We start from the raw sequence: 19,056 nt of genomic DNA on the forward strand, positions 1-19,056 counted from the left end.
TTAACATATCCAGTGACGCCACAATAGGTTCACCCTTGGCTGCATGAGACTGCTTTGGCCCTGCAGAATCTGGCAACATGTCTGTTGTCCTAGGCATACAAAGCAAAACACTTCCCCATTCAACCTTTCCTTTCATATGCTCACTGGGTTATCTGTACACACTTCAGATTTATGACTTATGCTATGACAGAATAAACAGCCTCAGGGAGAGATTTTAAAATTATTTTAAAAATTTAATTCACAAAATCATGACGTGACTCAAAACAAACAAGTCAATAATTACACACACAAGAAAAAAACAACAACAAAAACAGTCACAACACTATCGCACCAACCCAAAATACAAAATCAAACCCACACAATCAGAACATATCTCCCATACAGCCCAACAAACTTAAGCAAGCAACATCAATGAATTCATCTAAAAATAAGATAAACAATATAAAACAATCATAAAGAGAGGTATTTTTTCTTACTTACAGATTAACTAATATTTTTAAATGGAAAAGCATTTATGGAATCTTAAGATAAATAAAGGAATGGATATATTATACTTGATGTCCCCGTGCCTCTGTTTGGTGTTCTGAATTTCCCACTCCCTGGATTTGAGATTTTGATAATAGTATTTTAAGTATTTTAATATATATTCCTTGTCATTTTAGGAAGATAATTTAACAATAAAAGAAAAACAATTTGCTTTCACCTCATCACCAGTCTCATCTGACCACAGTTTTAATTTGTATGTCTTAATCTGTACTGCAAGCATCTGCAAAGGCATCACTTCATTACACTTGTCTTCTTTGGCATTTTTGAAAGGTGCTGTGAGTCAGAAGGCAGAGGAGAGTTCAATCAGGAATCTTCATTCATCCTTAATTAAAATGTCTCCTGAAGTAGTATTATGTAAAAAGTGGCTTTGCCGCCTGCTGACACAGCTTGCAGAGCTTTGAGGTGTCCTTACACTTCAAGATAGCCAGCGGAGCAGAAGCACCACAGGCATCTGGCCCCTTACTAGAAGCTCGAAAAAATGCCATCACTGATAAGAGAGCAAGATTTATATGCAAGGATATGCGTCCCATTGGTGTAGTAAGAGCAAATATCTTATATAGTATAGTTTAGTTGAGTGAGTGGTGTCATACATTTGAACTTTGTGTCTATAAATTAATTGCGTGTCATTTGAAATTAGTTTGAGTTTTGCCTTCCAGGTCATGGAGGGCATATGAGTAAAACTAAGTGAGAGGCTTTATTATTGCATGTTAATATTGAAAATAGCAAACATACAAATACATTTATTGAGCCCAAAAGACTTTTTTTTTTCCTTTTGCTCAAACAAAATATTTGTTTCCTTGTGTATAATTCCTCTTCAAAATATAATTAATGTGATAAAATTATATTTTTCTGTGCCTCAAATCAGCCATTTCTGATCAATCACACATTTATTATAAACTGATTATCTTTTTATTAATTGGATCCATCATCTTTCATAAAGTGGTTATGGTCTACATGGCTCCACGCACAAGTCTAAATCTTTAAAAATTGATTTAAAATGACACAGTATCCATATAAAATAAAAGGTTAAACAAAACAAACATAGAAACTAGAAACTAAGCGAAATAACTTTACCTTTGAAAAGGTCGGTGATAGAAAAAAAAAAGGAAATTGTCAAACTAAACAAAAAGAAACAATAACTAAAACAAAAAGAAACATATCTTTAGAATAATGAGGCAGGAGGAGGAGCAGGTGCAGTTTAACAGATTACATTCAGTGACTTTTACCTTTAAGAAAAAAAAACATCATACTGTAACCATCCTCCTTATATCTAACAGACCTTTAGTGGTAATATCTTCAGTGAGAGTTTATCCACAGTTTCAATGAATGGAAACATCCTCTCAGTGAAAGTGTGTGTGAAGGTGTGTATGTGTGTGTTAGTATCAGGATCAGAGAACAACAGCTTTCCTCTGTTCCAGTCCAGATCCACTCTGATCCTCCGGAGCTTCTTCTCAACTACGAGATCAGTGAGTGGAGCTGGGGGTGAGAATGTTGAATATTTACCTTCATAGAACCGTATTACCCATAATCCGGTTAATATATGTCCCTTCCTCTGGACAGACTCTGCTGACACACCCAGTAACCAGAATGTACTGTCTCCAACCTCAACATCCCAGCTGTGAGTCCCTGAGTTAAACCCCTCAGAGCCCAGAACAGAGTAGTAAGAATCAAACCTCTCTGGATTATCAGGAAGCTGCAGTTTCTCTCCTCTCCTCACAGAGGTCAGATCTTTAGACAGGATGATGTTTGGATTAGCAGTGTTTGGATCCAGAATCACAGGACTGTAGGAGACCATGTCCTTCATCTTGTTCCAGATGTTGAAGGTCAGGTTGCCCAGGTGTTTGGCCTCGTCTATCAGAGCTCCTGAGGGCAGCTGTGGATCCTCCAGCACGGTGCGTCGCTGGACTCTTTCCACTGCAGCCTTGTAGTTGTTCAGGAATGAGACATCTTCAGCTCTCAGCTCCTCCTCTGTGGCTCTGACTGTGTCTGAAAGAGCTCTTATCTCTCTGCTCAGAGCCTCCATCTTCTCCTTCATCATCTGACTCTTCTGATCCTCTTCCTCCCTCAGTGCAGCCAGCCTAGCCTCCTCTTCCTGTTCTAGAAACTGGTGAAGCTTCTTAAACTGCTTCTTAATCTGCCTCTCTGTCTGTTGGGCCTGGCCCTTAATGTGTTCTGCTGTTTGAGCAAATTTCCTTTTAACTTGTTCGTAAACCTTTAACTTCTTTTTTAAGGGCTCCAGAGTTTCCTGAAGTTTCTTTTTGGGTTGTTGTGCAGCTTCATCGATGGGTTTGAATCTGTGGTTGGTATGTTTTTCTGAATCTCTGCAGATGAGACACACTGGCTGCTGATGGTCCAGACAGAAGAGTTTGAGTTTCTCAAAGTGCAGACTGCAGAGAGCCTCTGAAGATCTCTGATCTCTCTCCTGTACGAAGGCCTCACACAGGTTCTTTAATACCAGACTAACAGGAGGTTTTGCCTTTGAAGATCTTCTCTTACAAATTGGACACTCACGTGCTTCTTTCTCTCTCCACCATTTCTTCAGACAGTCTTTACAGAAGCTGTGGCTACATGGCAGAACAATCGGATCTCTAAAGATGTCATGACAGACTGGACAGCTGAGATCCTTCTCTGATCTGGAAGCCATTTTTTTTAAGCTGAAATCACAGCAAACAGAAGAACAGAAATTAGATAAGGCTCCCCTTCCTCCTCTATCAACTTCACTGAAACTTACTTTTACTTTGATTTCTTCCTTTAGTCAAACTCACATTCAGTGTGTGCAGTGTCAGCAGGTTCAAGCAGCAGTTTTCGTAGCTGAACTCAGTCAGAGCTGGAAGTTGTTTAGTCTGAAGGTGAATCTTTCTCAACAGACTGTTTCCTGGTGTGTCTCAGGTAAGTCAGGTGAGGGGTGGAGCTTTGTCAGACCTCCTCTGCTAAATGCTGTTGCTTCTTGTTTAAAACAGGGGAGTCCAAAGTTTTGATTTATTACTGGACATTGCACACTGATAGTGTGTAACTGGCTGTTGCGATAGTGCTGGTTTCACAAGTAGTTTGAATGTGTTGGAAGAGTTAAACCATGACTTCCTGGAAATATTCGGGTATGGGGACCATAGAACATCAAGTGAGAGGGATGCAAGTGCAATATTGTTGTAGAGGAGTAGTATGAACTGTAGTAAAAAAAAAATAAAGAAAAAAATAAGGAAAAAGAAGGGGTACTGGAATGGGTACCATGGAAAAGAAAAGGCGGTACCATGGAATGGTGTAGGTAGTGGGTAACATAGCATATTATATGAAATGGGTGCCCTGGAATATTAGAAGGAAAGTGTAAATCACAGTGGGAAGCTCAGAGACAGCTCAGAAAGTTATTATACAATCTATAGTTACAGAGCATCTTTGGCCAGTGCAACATCTGTGTGGACACTCTTGTGAAAAGGGAACACAACACTTTTTGTTGCTTTCTTAGACTCATGCAAACAACAGGAGGACGTGACATTCAGTTGTTTGAGCTGGACGAATCTCAATGTGGCCAAAGGACATATTAATAGTAGGTGTAAATGTAATCAGGTAACAATCATATCATAGATACAGTCTGGATACAAGACACACTTTAATGGGTGTAAAGAGAATCTGTTTAGGAGGGATTATAATCTTTTAAAACACGTGCTCCTCTTTCATGTGTGAGTAGTGTAAATGGTGTATTTTGAAGGTGTCAGTGGTGGGGGATTGTACTGTACTCATATCTACTTGTATACATATCTTACTGTTTGACTAACTTAAGAACTAACTGTATAGGCAACATACAGGGCTGTTCATGAAGAAAGAAAACCTATGAAAAATTACACTGTAACAACGCTTATAATTAAAAATCCAGCATTGGAACAGAGCAGTTCTTAACTCCATGTAGTGTGCAGTTCAGACATACTGTAATCAGGGATGGGTAGTATTTACAAGTTCCAAGGTTCATTTATTCATCACTTTACAACATAGGGTTGTATTACAAAATGCCACAAAGAAATTATTTGAATGGACGAGTCATAAAAATAAAACAGTGAAGTTTGGAGGGTCAATTGAGCAATCTCACAGCAAGAAGCTGCTCTGTAGTCTGGTGATATGGCAACAGATACTTCTGTATCGGTTTCCAGACGGCAGCAGTGCGAACAGTTTATTCTTTGGGCTCTGCATCAGCACCTCACAAATAACTGTAGATGGGTACTAATGATGTTCTGGGTGGTTTTAATCATCTGTGATGAAATGTTATCTGCTGATTCCCAGCAACCTAAAACAATTCACCGCAACCCCACTCATGTAAACAGTGGTGTGTGTCCTTTGGTCATGTTTTGGTTGAGCAGTAGGTTTTCTGAGCACCACTCTGCAAGTTTGTTGATTTCTTCCCAATATTCTCTTTGCCGATGTTGTTGAAATCCAGCCGATGATGGCGGTGTCTCCATTCCATGGGATGCAATGGGTGTACAGCATGCACAGGAGGGGGCACGGCACAAAGCCCTGAGAGGAACTAGAGTGGAAGAGTTGATATCTCAAGTCCAATCAGGTCTGTGCAGTTGTATTGAATGCTGAGCTGAAATCCACAAAAATCATAGGTGTTGTTGATCTGCTGGCTCTGAATTCAAGGGTTCAAGCTGCTTGGGATGTTGTCTTTGATGTGGTAAAGAACCAGTTTCTCAAGTGCCACACGGCGGTAGTCCTTTAGACACTGCACAGGATCGATGGTGGCTGTGACAGTGACATGTTAGAAATGTCAGTAATGACATCAGCTAGCCGAGTGGCACATGCTTTTTGGAGGGTTTTTATTGCCTTTAATTGATAGTGACAGCTGAAGAGTGACAGGAAAGGGGGGGGGGTCAGATTCCAACCCTGGGCCACTGCAGCAAGCACTCAGCCTTGGTACATGGGGTGCCAGCTCTACCAGGTCAGCTATCCGTCATCAGGCCCAGCAGCTTTCTATATCAATCACATCTGTATATAAAAAGCTGTATTAGTGTACACATAACTTTTATTCTATTTTTTCTAGGCCCACTATATCTTGTATTTTTCTATTTTTATTTTCTATTTTTTATTGAATCTGTATTTTCTTATCTATTGTCTTCTATCTGAAGCTGCTGTAGCAAGTGAATTTCTTATCTTATCTCTTGACTCATATTCACTCTCAGCAGGATTTTTCCTACGTCCTCTGTGGATACCGACAGTGGGCGATCCTCTGTCGACTTTACAGCTGACAAAGAGATCAAAGTGAGCATAAAATGTGTTTAGCTCACCTGGAAGTGTCCCACATGATTAAGGTCTCTCCTGGTGCCGCCGCTTTGCCTCGTTGATGCCAGCTTTCAGTCTCGCTCTGGCGATGCTGTAAGCTTCCTTGTCATCTGACCAAAAGGCAGTATTTTGTTTTAGCTCTGGATATTTGTTCCTCTGGTTGGGATGTGGATATGCTGGTGGAATTTAGGTAAAGCAGTTCTGAGATCATCTGATTACAATCACCAGATACTGGTTGTTTTTATTTGTGGAGGAATGTAAACAGCAGCAACAAAAACACTGATGAATCCTCTGGTCAGATAATATGGTTGACATCTTAACATACAACTAACTTCAACTTGTTGCTCAGAAGCCTAGTAGTATGTTAATCAAAGCGTTAGCCACCCATGTAAATTCACATACTGATGTAAAACCACATCTTGCAATGTATTTTATAAATAAAATAAACAAATGACATACCTACCTAGAGGGAAGAGAGCAAGTTCAAGACTGGTTTTAAATCCCTTTAAATGCTGCATTTCTCTCCATCCATTGAATGACCGACCAAGGTTGACTGTCCATGCTCTCATCCTAATATGGTCCCTTCTGACTCTGTAACACATAATGGCCAAATGTCAAACTCAAGGCTTCAGTTCAAGGTTTACACTAAGTAACAACATGACCTTTTCTCTAGCACCACCCTCTGGTCAAACTTAGGAATGTTTTCCCCCATTAAGCCACTAAGAATAGTTGTCTCTCGACCTTCCATAGATTCAGCAATTACAGTTTTCATACAATGTTTTTGTAGCTGTAAACTTTAAACTCAATTTAAAGTCAAAGACAGTTGAGTTGTGTTTTAGCTATAATTATCTGCATTTAAAGTAAGTCTGGCACACTGAAATTACAACTACAAATTGCAATGTCTGAGAGGAAAACAACAGTATACTCTGTTAATGCAGCATAGATGTCTCATACTGGGGTGTATTTTACAATTAAAGCAAACATAAAGCTGTTACTGAGCCTCGTCTGTGCTGCAGCTCCTTGGCCAGTCACCGTTACTCACATCTTTTAGCTGTTTAATCGAATCGACTGGATCAGGTTGGTTTTATGTGTGATCCATGACAGCCTCATATTATCCAATCACTTCCGATCATCCATCATGCCCTCGTATTGAGCTGCGCAGTGAGAGACCGATCGGGAGAAAAAAGAAGGAAAGTTAAGAGAGACAGAGAGGGAAAGAGAAACACTGTACCAGAACACCGGCTCTTGTTACAAACCACCAGAGACCCTCCTCGACTGCCAAAATCTCCAAATTTGAACCCAAGCGTTCTGGCTGCTAATTATTCCTAGAGCTTAGTCTAAACTAAATTTATGACACTAAGCTGGCGCTCCTTGTGGCATCATAAATTAAACTGGCAAAGAGTTTTAGAATCAAAACCAAGGCCCCCTGTCCTCCAGCGAAGGACGGAAAATTAAAAAGTGGAGAATGTAAACGTGGATGTTCACAGACTCGACTCTGTTACCCGACTCTCCGTTTCTAAGCACTGACTTTATTTATTCTTTCTTTTCATATTTTTTGTGTCATTTCTTTTTGGAGGCTGAGCATGAAGGCTGAGACTGTCCTCACAAGAAAAAGATGGCAACAGTTGTCTCAGCAAAATGCCCCAAGATCAACATCTGTTTACTTTCAACTGACAGCGCCCTCTAGTGGCTGCAGGAAGTATGAGTGTTGTCCATCAGGAGCAAAGGAAGAAGTCGGGTCATGCTGTTATAGAGACAGAAAAACTTTCTTTAACCGGTTCGGTTCTTATTAGGAATAAACTTTCCTCCTGTGTGAAAATAATGGTGGATATTTTCTGAGGTGGTACGCAGTTAAAACATTTGAGGAACATTGACCTAATATAAATATAATAACACTGGATAATAAGAACCTATCAGTAATAACACTATTATTAGTGTCATTATTAGCAGTAATATCTCAAACCTGAGCCACTTTTTTTATAATGTGTGTCTTATATCTTTTATCATTGGAATATTATTCCTGATAAAAGATACTGTATATATTGTATAAGTGTGTAATAACTGCAGTACAGTAAATATACAATATTGATGTTGTGTACATTATCCCACATCTCCAAAATCATTCAGAGAAATCTTCTCTTCCCATAAGTTCCTGTATGGAACCATGACTGCAGTGTTCTTGAACCTCATTTTACCTCCCCTTATTGTCTCACCATCACACTCGTGGATGTATGTGTAGCAGACTGATATTGAAACTAGAGGGAGTTTGCGTACCACCTGTACCACAGTTTGAGAACCAGTGTATTAGGTTATTTACCTAAACTACAATATCATCAAGTTCATATTTTACCACACAGCAAAATATTGTGCAAATGAGATTTAAACCAGCAGAGGAGACACATATTTTTATTTTTAATCTTATTTGTTTATTTAACAGAGATAATGATGGACAGTCATTAACTATCCCAGAGTTAGCTAGATAGCTAAATCTCATCCACAGTCCTTGAACAGGCAAATCCACAGAGAATAAACGTTGCATCATACAGAACTAAAAGCAATTTCCATTTAAAACATTACATCATACATAAAAAATGTAATCAAACACTAACGGTCACATGATTGTTTCTCTTTCAGCCCTCATCTCAACAAAGAGGGTGGGACATAATCTAATAGTGTTGAGTATTATGTAATACATATTTTAAACAATCAGAAACAAATATATTGGTAGTATTTGATACTTTGGTGCTCCTGGTTTCTGTCAAAATGAACTGAATGATTGAATTATGGACAATCTAACACATTGTTCACATTGACAACATTTATATTTGTTTAGTTGATCTAAGCAGGTTAGAACTCAAACAGGCGACCCGGTGGGCTTTAAGAGGTTTTATACATCCAAAGATCTTCTATAAAACCAGACCAGGCCTCTAATGGAGACATGCCTTTATTAAGGTTTAGCCACACAAGGCTAATAAAGGAGACCCGCATCTAACTGGAGTTGTGTTTGGCTAAATAACCTCAACAGCGATAAAATAACAACCCACTGTCTTTGGTGGGTTTTTATTTTACCCATGAGTACTGGAAAAAAACATTATTGAATTGGTGCTTTACTGAGCCCGTGATTTTAAATTAAATATATTATGTATAAAAATATCGGAGCCTATAAATGGATTACTATCATGTGTAATGTTCTTAATTGTAAGAGATTACTCAAAGTACTTTTATAGTAATAATTCTGTACTTTTACATAAGTAACATTTTCAATCAAGGACATACTGGATACTTTTAATGGAGTAATTTTAAGAATGCTTCTTTAAACACATGAATTTGGTACCTGTGTGTTTGTGTGTGTGTGTGTGTGTGTGTGTGTGAGAGAGAGAGAGAGAGAGAGAGAGTGTGTGTGTGTGTGTGTGTGTGTGAGAGAGAGAGAGAGAGCATGTGTGTGTGTGTGTGTGTGTGTTGAGAGAGAGAGAGAGAGAGTGTGTGTGTGTGTGTGAGAGAGAGAGAGAGAGAGAGTGTGTGTGTGTGTGTGTGTGTGTGTGTGTGTGAGAGAGAGAGAGAGAGAGAGTGTGTGTGTGTGTGTGTGTGTGTGTGTGTGTGTGTGTGTGTGTGTGTGTGTGTGTGTGTGTGTGTGTGTGAGACAGGTGTGTGTGTGTGTGTGTGTGTGCGAGAGAGAGAGAGAGAGTGTGTGTGTGTGTGTGTGTGTGTGTGAGAGAGAGAGAGAGAGAGAGAGAGTGTGTGTGTGTGTGTGTGTGTGAGAGAGAGAGAGAGAGAGAGAGAGAGAGTGTGTGTGTGTGTGTGTGAGAGAGAGAGAGAGAGTGTGTGTGTGTGTGTGTGTGTGTGAGAGAGAGAGAGAGAGAGTGTGTGTGTGTGTGTGTGTGTGAGAGAGAGAGAGAGAGAGAGAGAGTGTGTGTGTGTGTGTGTGAGAGAGAGAGAGAGAGAGAGAGTGTGTGTGTGTGTGTGTGTGTGTGTGTGTGTGTGTGTGTGTGTGTGTGTGTGTGACACCCCTCTCACCCTTTTGTTTGGAGAAAGTGGAAGCCTAGAAAAACTGCTCACTTCAAATGACATAATGCAAAGTTTTTCTTTTCTCTTTTTTTTCTTGCTTTGTGCCATTTTGTGTTACAGCTCGAGTGAGTCATTGGTGGAAAGAAGGGAGGAAGATTTGAGAAGAAATATTGCTGTTAAATGAGTTTGGACAGCATGACATCACGGGGTAATTAAAACAGCTTTCTGGAATTCCGTTTCCAATTCCTGCGCTCAGGTTTGCTGGAGGATTTCTTCGAGCACCTGCAGGTTGGTGTGTGAGTGAAATATTTTCACTGGACGGAGTTCAAACTTTGAAGGGAAAGAGAGAGAGAGAAAAAAAAACGGAGGCAGCGGCATTACGCCATTCTTGCCTCTCTTGGAAAAAAGTGGGATTTAAAGAAGTTTCTTACAAGATATCCAGCAGAATCGTGCCGTGAGTGTTTAATGCTAGTCCACCTTTCCTCAGCCTTCTCTTGGATTTGTCCTTCCGCAGACAGGATCTCTCAGCACTATGGTTCTGACACATGACGGATGGGAGAATAAGGGTTTGCAGGATTTGTTTCTTCTGCTTATAAAACTCAGTTATAGTCCACATCTTTGCTTTTACAACCTTGCATATGTCTATAGCCTGTTTCAGACTGGAGAGGCACTTTTTATTCATTTCACCTCTGGCAGAGCGCAGAGTAGACTCAGAGGATGAAAGACTCGGACCCAACAGGACTGCTCCTTCTTCTTCTTTTAACCAAACGGGTCAATTAATTCCGAACAGACTGCGCTTTAATACAATGACGGCCTGGCAGAAGGCAACAGGGCTTTAGGATGAAAGTTGTGAAGCGTCTTTCTCTTCTGCTCAGCTGCTGGACTCTTATTTACCTGCATCCCGTCCTCGGTTCACTCAGCCGGACCAGACCGACCGAGCTCCACCACCACCGGCTTGGAGAGGCGGCAGAGCGCGCGGCAGTCGGCGGGGAAGGAGAGCAAGCGCACCGGCGGACCGGCGGAGGAATCGGTGGCTCCACAGCAGCCGCGGGGAGGCAACCGGTGACCGCTTCTGGGACGTGGAAACCCTCACCGGTGAGTCCGGCGAGGATTACGCGGATCCGCGCAGGCCCGCCGTTGATCAAGGGCGAACCGACTGTTAATAAAAACAAACTTACAGCAGCGACATCTGCGTCCTCGTCCTCGCCGCAGCGCAGCGGGGTCGTGCCGGTGAACCGGGCACAGCTGCAGCAGCAGCAGCGGGACAGAGCAGTCAGCTTCGGGCGCAGAGAGGCTGTGCGCTCCTGGCTGCCCGGCGGGGATGTTCACGTTAAAGCGCAAGCTCCTGCGGCTTTTAGCGCGCATGCAGCGGGGAAAGGGGTCGGGACTCCCGGAGGTGGAAGGGGTGGCTCACCGGGGAAACATTTTGGGAAAGTTGCTTCCAGAGCGAGTGCGGCGGCTCCAGTGCGCACCGGGACTCCACAAAGAGCCACCGGTGCGCAAAAGCAGCAGCAGCAGCAGCAGCAGCCGCAGCAGAGCGCGGGTCCGGTGGCGCAGCGGGGAGCCAGCAACAAGGCCCTGAAACCGAGCGACCGGGAAGCGCATCACAAACAGCCGCTGGTTACTCCTCACGACTACATGCTGTCGCTGTACTGGTCTCTCTCCACCGGGGACCTGAACAGCAGCGCCCTGCATGAAGCGGGGCTGGCCAACACCATCACCAGCTTCGTGGATAAAGGCCAAGGTAACAACCACCAGGTTTTCTCTCTTTCTGTCTTTGAATTACACATTGTGTCACACAGGAGATAACAAACGTTTCTCTAGTTATAATGAATGAAAACTCTTCCAACTTCAGCTGAACACAAAAGTTAAATTCAAGTTGAAATGGAAGCTTCATTTACATTACAAGGACAATGTGAGGGAGTTTAATTCTCTTCGTCTATATAAGGAAAAACTAGGCACAGCACTTTCTTCAAGTACTAATATCTTTAAATGTCCCTCGTTTGGAATGAGACTGTGGTTCAGGTCCTCTGTGGTGAGATATAGACATCAATGGACTCCACACTGCAGTCAATCTCCACTGCCTCATGAAGTCCATGTTATTAGTCCGAGCACACATTTTCTCTGACATTTGGCAGCGTTACAGCTTTAAAGTGCAACTGTGAAACAGTATCTCACCTAATTGTTATTTGTCCTTTGACACTGTGGTTAGCTGTATGATTCACTGCAGACAATGGATGGTGTTCATTAAGTGGATTATTAATCCTAAGAAGTGACAAAAGAAGGGACACGACAGGAGCTGAGTGCAGGATCCAGGGACAGAGCCGAGGACAGCGCTGAGCGTGAGGCTGTGAGAGGAGGAACCTTTCGGGGAGGGTGAGGAGAGGACTGGAGGTCAAACACCAGTCTGGAGGTTCCATGAGGAGGGCGGCCCTGGAAACAGGGCTGTAAATTGTCCAAATGTAGACATGTCTGCGTTCGGGGGTCCGTGAGGTAAGAGAGTCAGAGCATCTGGAGGGGAGTCAGGAAGGTCAGCCGCTCGTATACACAGAGGGAATGATGGGAAAAGAGATTCTGTTACTCTGTTACTCATAACTGTGCTGGAACCGACTTCAAAGCTGCAGGAAGCTGCGGCGAGCTGAGTGAGCTATCACACAGTGAACGTCAGCCTGTGTGTTAAAGGAGAAGTTCAATGCTCATTAGCTTTCTTGTTGAGAGTCAGATGAAACGATTGATACCATTCTGGATGCTAAATATTTAATTCATATGTTATATCTTGTTTGTTTAATCAATGCAAAACCAAAATGTAAAAAAATAGCTTTATTTAACTTTACATTTATACACAAAAGTTTTCGTACGCATTAAACAATCAATATACAAGTCAGGTGCTGGTAGCTAGGCTAGCTGTTTCCCCTATTTCTAGTCTGTATGCTAAGCTAAGCTAACCAGCTGTTGGTCACAGCTTCATATTTACCTCAATCTCAGCAGCTCTCTGCATATTTACAGAGTAAAATCTAACTTTACCTGCTATAACTTTTGGTTTCATGCGGGACACTAACAGCTGTCTGCTGTTTGTTGGAGCCATCCATCCACAAATCCATTTCTTGCTCTTCACTTCGACGTTAAAGATGTACCTACAGCCAATACTGTCAATCGAATCTGATCAAACTTCTCCTAATAAAGAAGATTAGCTTTAGTTTTTGACTGTTAAACTCTGAAATGAACCTCAGTTACTCTGGACTTTAACTTTTACTTCTTCTTATTCAGCCATGAATATTTACAGAGAAATATTTTGGATTTGAAACCAAGTTTCCAGGAGCTTTAAGCTCTGGAGGAATGCCCATGCACATACATAGATGTGTATATTTATACTTATGTATTTATGTGTGTACTGTTGCATTATGGTTTCTCTACTGTGTGTGTGTGTGTGTGTGTGTGTGTGTGTGTGTGTGTGTGTTTCTAGCCATCTGGTCAGTCATTGGCAGCACTGCTGCTTGTAGTGATATACGGCCTCAGGAGGGTAAATAAACACTCCTCGCAGCCACAAGTAGGGTGGCCCCCCTGTGTAATGTTATCTTTACGGTGTAAAACTGTTTAAAACAATGTTTAAATGACCAGAGTTTAATATTTCTAGCCCTGCTAAAGGTTTACATTTCAAGCACTTAATGTACTTTTAATTTGGGCTTTATTTGTTTAGTGTGTCCTCAGCAAATCGCTGGTGACCTCCTCCGCATGGTGAGGGGCTGAGGGAAGGTGTAACTGATGGCCTGACACATCTCTCCCCCCCCTCAGTTGTTACTTATTTACACTTCCCCTTTCTTTCTTTTTTTCTTCCCAACTCTCCTCTCATTTGCCACATGTTGCTTAGATGTAGACAAGTCTCATATTACACATTACAGTTACAAATCAAACACATAAATAATAAAGCTTAAGATGTGTGTGCATTTCTGTGCATAACAGTTTAAACATCCAATAACTGTATACAGACACAGACATATATACCTTTCAACAACGGCATCCTTTTCACAAGAGTTTGAAAACATGTTTTTCATCTCCAGTTTTGGGTATTTTCATGTTTTCAGATCAACAAAGCGAGTGTAAGCTTAATAACAGAAATACTTCTTTTTTTTTTTACTTTATTTTTATTGCCTTTTTTTAAATGCAACATATAAACACTGGCAAAGATTTGATAATAATAGAAATACTTCTGTGTATAATGCAGTGCGGTTCAACAGCACCATTTACATCTTCCAGAAATGGTCACAAAGTTCAATCAACACCTCTTTTAACAGTTTCAACAAAAACAGAATATTATAACTAACATTTATAACTTTTCAACATGTGTGACTTCCTGAAGTTCACACGTCAACAGTCCCTGTCTGATGCAATCTCTGCAACCTTGTGCCCACTCACCTCTCCACACTAGTCCCTTCCACCCTACTGTCCCCATGCATATTCTCCTGACTGATGGTAAACAATGCTAGATGCACTTTAACCACACCAAACTCTGCCCTCTGTTCATTAGACCTGCTATGGCCATTGTATCCCAGCTATATGATGTACACCAGCTGTGAACCAGTCTGAGAGCCACTAAGAGAGATCCTACAGACCTCAGTGGGTACCAGACTCTTCCATGATCTTTTGCATCCAGCTTAACTGCTGAAAAAACGGCATTTCTCCCGCTCACTGAGGAAGATGAAAACTCCAAACTCTTTTAAGCCATCTCTCCTACAATCGTGCCTAGGATCAGGCACATGACAAATGTTTCTCTGGCCCTGGGTACATTCCCCACACTGTTCAAGCAGGCCCAAGGTACTCTGTTGTTGAAGAGCCAACCCTTAATCCGATAACAATTTCATTTAGTTTTCTTCACCGAAATTATTGAAATGCTGAAATATAGCCCTACTGTATATATACAGTCCTTAAAATCAAGAAGACCTCGCAACCTCTCGTGAAGCTTTGGCGACCCCTAGCGGGAGTCAGGACCCCCAGGTTGGGAACCATTCTATTAGAGTGCATCAGTTTTAGCCAGGTGTAGCTAATAAACTGGTGACTGAGTGTATGATCACATAACAGAAACACATTTTAATTTCACTTTTACTTTAAAGCACAGGCTGAGGTGATCACACCTGAGAGTTCATCTAAACTTACGTCTCACACACTGTTTTTAAATGTACGTGACAGTTTGAGGAATAAAACTCCTCTCAGCTTGAACTTACCAATCAGATCTTCCACAGAGAGGTGCCAGGATGTGTGTGTGTGTGTGTGTGTGCGTGCGTGTGTGTGTTGTCGATGGTTTGTTTCCTCTACAGCAGATGCTGGTTAACTGTCTATCGGCAGTGAATAGCTGCAGGTCCATAATAACAGGCCTGTTTACAGTCCAATGTGGTCTCCCTGTCTGGTTCTAATGTACTTTTCAATGCATGCTAAAGTCCTGGATAGGAAGGAGGGGGAATGACGTGAGAAGAAGTGAACAGAGTGGAGAGATCTGCTGCTGGTGTGTGTGTGTGTGTGTGTGTGTGTGTGTGTGTGTGTGTGTGTGTGTGTGTGTGCACTTTAGTGGATTTCATTGCTGGATTTCATTTGGACATGGAAGTTCACTGGTTTCCCTCACTGACAACAAAAGAAAACATTACACACCGCACCATTCAGTTCATTCCTCCTGATGTGTCTGTGCTCATGTGGGTGTGTGACCACTGTGTGTGTGTGTGTGTGTGTGTGTGTGTGTGTGTGTATTATAAGTACGTGCAGAAGCATGCTTTAAAGAAACGTGTAAATATTATTTATTTTTATTGTTGCCCTTAACAGCTTTGAATATCCTGCTTATCTGCTTGTAGCATGCGTGCATATATTTTATTAATTGATTAATCATCTATAAAATATCAGAAAACAGTGAAGAATGACGATTATGATTAACCACAGTCCACACATCTGAGAATCTGGAACCAACAAGTAATTAACTTTAAAATGATTATTTAATCCAAAAAGTTAAATTTCTCTGGATTGATTAATCATATAATCTTTGCAGCTCTAGTGTTCAACTGCCTTCGTGTATGTCTGTGTGTGTATGAGTTCTTCCTGTCACGTTAGCACCTGCGTTTTTTATGTGTCTGCAAGTAATTGTGCTTTTGTTCTCTTCGGGGTGTGTTATCGCCTTTCTGTCAGTTTGAACTCATATTTCTGTGTCTATCCTCCCTTGCAGATGAGCGCGGGCCCCAGCTGAGACGGCAGAGGTATCACTTCAACGTCAGCTCTCTGGAACGAGACGGGCTCCTGGGGGCTGAACTACGCATCCTGAGGAAACGCCTGTCTGACCCCCGCAGAGCCTCAATGGGATCCACAGCCACTGACGGAGGAGGAGGGGGTGGAGGAGGCTCGTCCCCGTGCCTGAAGCTGTACACCTGCGCGTCAGGTAAACAACAGGCTGTTCTGCTTCAGATGAAGACCGTGGAGGATCTGCTCAGTGGAGCCGGATTAACCAGCAAATGGGAAGTGTTTGACATATCTAAGGCCTTCAAGGGCTTCAAAAACCAGCAGAACCAGCACACCCAGCAGCTGTGCTTTGAACTTGAGGCCCTGGAGCACAGAGGCGGTCGCCCCATGGACCTGCGCACTCTGGGGTTTGCGCGACCCGGCAGAACCAACAAGGAAAAAGCCTTCTTCCTGGCGTTTGGCAAAAGCAAGAAGCGTGACCTTTTCTACAACGAGATCAAAGCGCGGTCAGGCCATGATAACAAAACCGTCTATGAATACCTGTTTACCCAGCGACGAATGCGGCGAGCTCCTGCTGCAAGGGGGGCTAAAAAACCACTGCAGCATCAGCCACCGCTGCAGTCTCTCCCCCAACATCAGGTGCTGAAGACGCAGACGAGACCACGGTGTCACCGGAGACGACTCCATGTGAACTTCAAGGAGATGGGATGGGACGACTGGATCATAGCGCCGCTAGAGTACGAGGCCTTTCACTGCGACGGCGTCTGCGACTTCCCCATCCGCTCGCACCTCGAACCGACCAACCACGCCATCATTCAGACCTTAATGAACTCCATGGACCCGGAGTCGACGCCGCCAACCTGCTGCGTCCCGACACGACTCAGCCCAATCAGCATACTGTACATCGACTCGGCCAATAACGTCGTCTACAAGCAGTACGAGGACATGGTGGTGGAGTCGTGTGGTTGCAGGTAGCAAAGAACGGCGAGACAGGGAAAGAAAGACAACGCCTGCCCTTCAGGAAGGATTGTTTGTTAATATTATGATCAGACCTAAAATGGGAAGATCAACACTGAGAAAAACTGTTCTTACTTCAGCTGACTGTGACCAAACTCACTGCTATGCAACAGACATTACTCTTCACACTCAAGTGGACTATCAGACTGCATACCAAAGACTGCTAAAGACTAAACAGAGAAAACTAAACTCATGGAGGTGATGCTCTTTAACACCCACTCACTGTGTAATGTTGATGTTGGTGGTGAAAAGCAAGATGCATCTGAAAGAAGCCAAAAACAACCAGATAACAGAGAGACTTTATGATTTAAAAAAGACTGCTCTCACATTAGACTCAAATAGAGTTGTAGTGCTTTTGTTTCTCTCTTCAGATTTGTATCTTTGTCGTGGTGTAAAAAGTTTGCGTGTAACAGAAATGCTATTGAAACATTAGTGAATTATACTCACAAATGCCCTTTTTCCAGCACTTATTTGCCATTGTGCCTTTGCCCATTCAGATGTACAATGAAGAGTAATCTGTGGCCTTATCCAAGACTTTTTTTTATGAAGCATGTAAAGAATTTCTGATGTATAAATACAGGCCAGTGATGAAGTGCTAATCTGACCTGCTCCAAATGTGGGAAAGTTGCATAAACTACTCTTGAATAAAAAATGTCTAATTGACTAAGCTCCAAACTCCTATCAGTGTGAACCTCTGCCCCCCCAGGCTCTGTAGACTAAACTATCAAAGGAATTTGTACAATTTTCAGAAGCCAAATCGCAATTTAACCCAAGAATGACTGTGTGTAATTTGGTTTTAAGTGTTTCCATGGTTGGCTTCACAAACTGCTGCAAGAAGTCAGGTGATGAAAATGAGTTAACAGGTATTAAAAAGGAATGTCTTTATCAATTACTGTCTGTTAATTAATTGCATCCAGGAACCTGAAGTTATATTATTATTTCTACATTTCATTTGAGGTGATCATTACCCATTCCCTTTTGGCAATTTTTTAGAAACTTCTCCAACCACTTCTGTGGCATATACCACAATGTCTTTTGTCCATTCATATGCTAATGATCTCCAAAAACACTATTATTGTCACTAAAATATAGCAAAATTGTCTCTACCCTCATGCATGACCATGGAAAACTTGTTAGTTGGCAAGTGGATTCATTTGCGGTTGGATTTCAGTTGAGTGACATGCTTCGGAGTCAACTAGAAAGCTGTAATAGAGATTAAGACCAACAAAAGGAGCAGGAAGACAGCGGTAACCAGCACACAGCAGTATGTGAAGCCATCAGATGCTATTTGTGGTGTCTTTATTGTGTCTTGCCAGAATTTCATCTTTAGTTTTCACCCAAAATTTCAGCCTTATTTGTAGATAACAGGGATGACCCTGATGAAGGCCACAAGCCAAAACGTGTTGGTCTCACAATAAAGTTGTTCTTTATGCTACGAGTGTTGTTGGAGTTTTGACCTCTTCAGACTCTTTTCCCTTCTCACTGTTCCTTGGAGGTAGGTAACGTTGTGCCAGAAACCTCTGCTCTTCTGCTTCTACCGTTGTTTGTAGAAAACAAAAGGAAATAGTTGTGTACATAATGGCTTCCAACATTTAGTGCAAAATGTAGTTCATATAAATTCAAAACAAATGTATAATTCCAGGCAACAAAATATGTTCAAAATCAGGCAACAATAGATCATAAATGCAGCAAACATACACTGTGATCAAGAGTATGTATGAGAAGTCAAAACACACAAAAATGCATTCTCATTGAATGAATGAAATGAGAACATTGTCAATAAACAGATTCCTACTGAATTTAAAAGATAATAAGCTCCCATCGCCTAAACAGAACGATTTCTTTCCCTTTACATTAGCGGCGGTTTTAAACAATTACAACAGTGAATTGATATCAGAGGTAAAATCAAAACCCCCCAAAAAACTTTCTGTTATTTTTGTTTATTCCATTCATGAAATACAGCTATTTATCCATCTCTTTATTCTTCTCTTCATATTTAGCATATGAAGA

General features: G+C 41.8%; 2 protein-coding genes and 1 long non-coding RNA gene across 3 annotated transcripts; 1 reads left to right on the forward strand and 2 right to left on the reverse strand.

Annotated features, from left to right (window-relative positions):
- Positions 1–220: 220 nt before the first annotated feature.
- LOC127372009 (nuclear factor 7, ovary-like) lies at positions 221–3,478 on the reverse strand. Its single transcript, XM_051415354.1, has 2 exons — positions 3,312–3,478; positions 221–3,200 (listed from the first exon to the last, which is right to left on the reverse strand). The coding sequence occupies exon 2, from the start codon at positions 3,188–3,190 to the stop codon at positions 1,817–1,819; it is 1,374 nt and encodes a 457-aa protein (XP_051271314.1). The 5' UTR covers positions 3,191–3,200; positions 3,312–3,478; the 3' UTR covers positions 221–1,816.
- A 591-nt stretch (positions 3,479–4,069) lies between these two features.
- On the reverse strand, positions 4,070–6,966 carry LOC127372068 (uncharacterized). Its single transcript, XR_007886523.1, has 4 exons — positions 6,854–6,966; positions 6,275–6,402; positions 5,817–5,987; positions 4,070–5,517 (listed from the first exon to the last, which is right to left on the reverse strand). It is a non-coding gene; the product is annotated as an uncharacterized LOC127372068 (long non-coding RNA).
- A 3,007-nt stretch (positions 6,967–9,973) lies between these two features.
- gdf5 (growth differentiation factor 5) lies at positions 9,974–18,481 on the forward strand. The gene is made up of 2 exons (XM_051415331.1): positions 9,974–11,560; positions 16,019–18,481. Exons 1-2 carry the CDS (start codon positions 10,657–10,659, stop codon positions 17,002–17,004), a joined length of 1,890 nt encoding a protein of 629 aa, XP_051271291.1. The 5' UTR covers positions 9,974–10,656; the 3' UTR covers positions 17,005–18,481.
- Positions 18,482–19,056: the final 575 nt, after the last annotated feature.

The sequence above is a fragment of the Dicentrarchus labrax genome, unplaced genomic scaffold, assembly GCF_905237075.1.
Source record: "Dicentrarchus labrax unplaced genomic scaffold, dlabrax2021, whole genome shotgun sequence".
Classification (NCBI taxonomy): domain Eukaryota; kingdom Metazoa; phylum Chordata; class Actinopteri; family Moronidae; genus Dicentrarchus; species Dicentrarchus labrax.

Coding starts and splice junctions, on each gene's coding strand:
- LOC127372009 (XM_051415354.1), bottom strand. CDS start 3,190: ATGGCTTCCAGATCAGAGAAGGATCTCAGCTGTCCAGTCTGTCATGAC.
- gdf5 (XM_051415331.1), top strand. CDS start 10,657: ATGAAAGTTGTGAAGCGTCTTTCTCTTCTGCTCAGCTGCTGGACTCTT. Junction 11,561..16,018: donor CTTCGTGGATAAAGGCCAAG/GTAACAACCACC, acceptor CCTCCCTTGCAG/ATGAGCGCGGGCCCCAGCTG.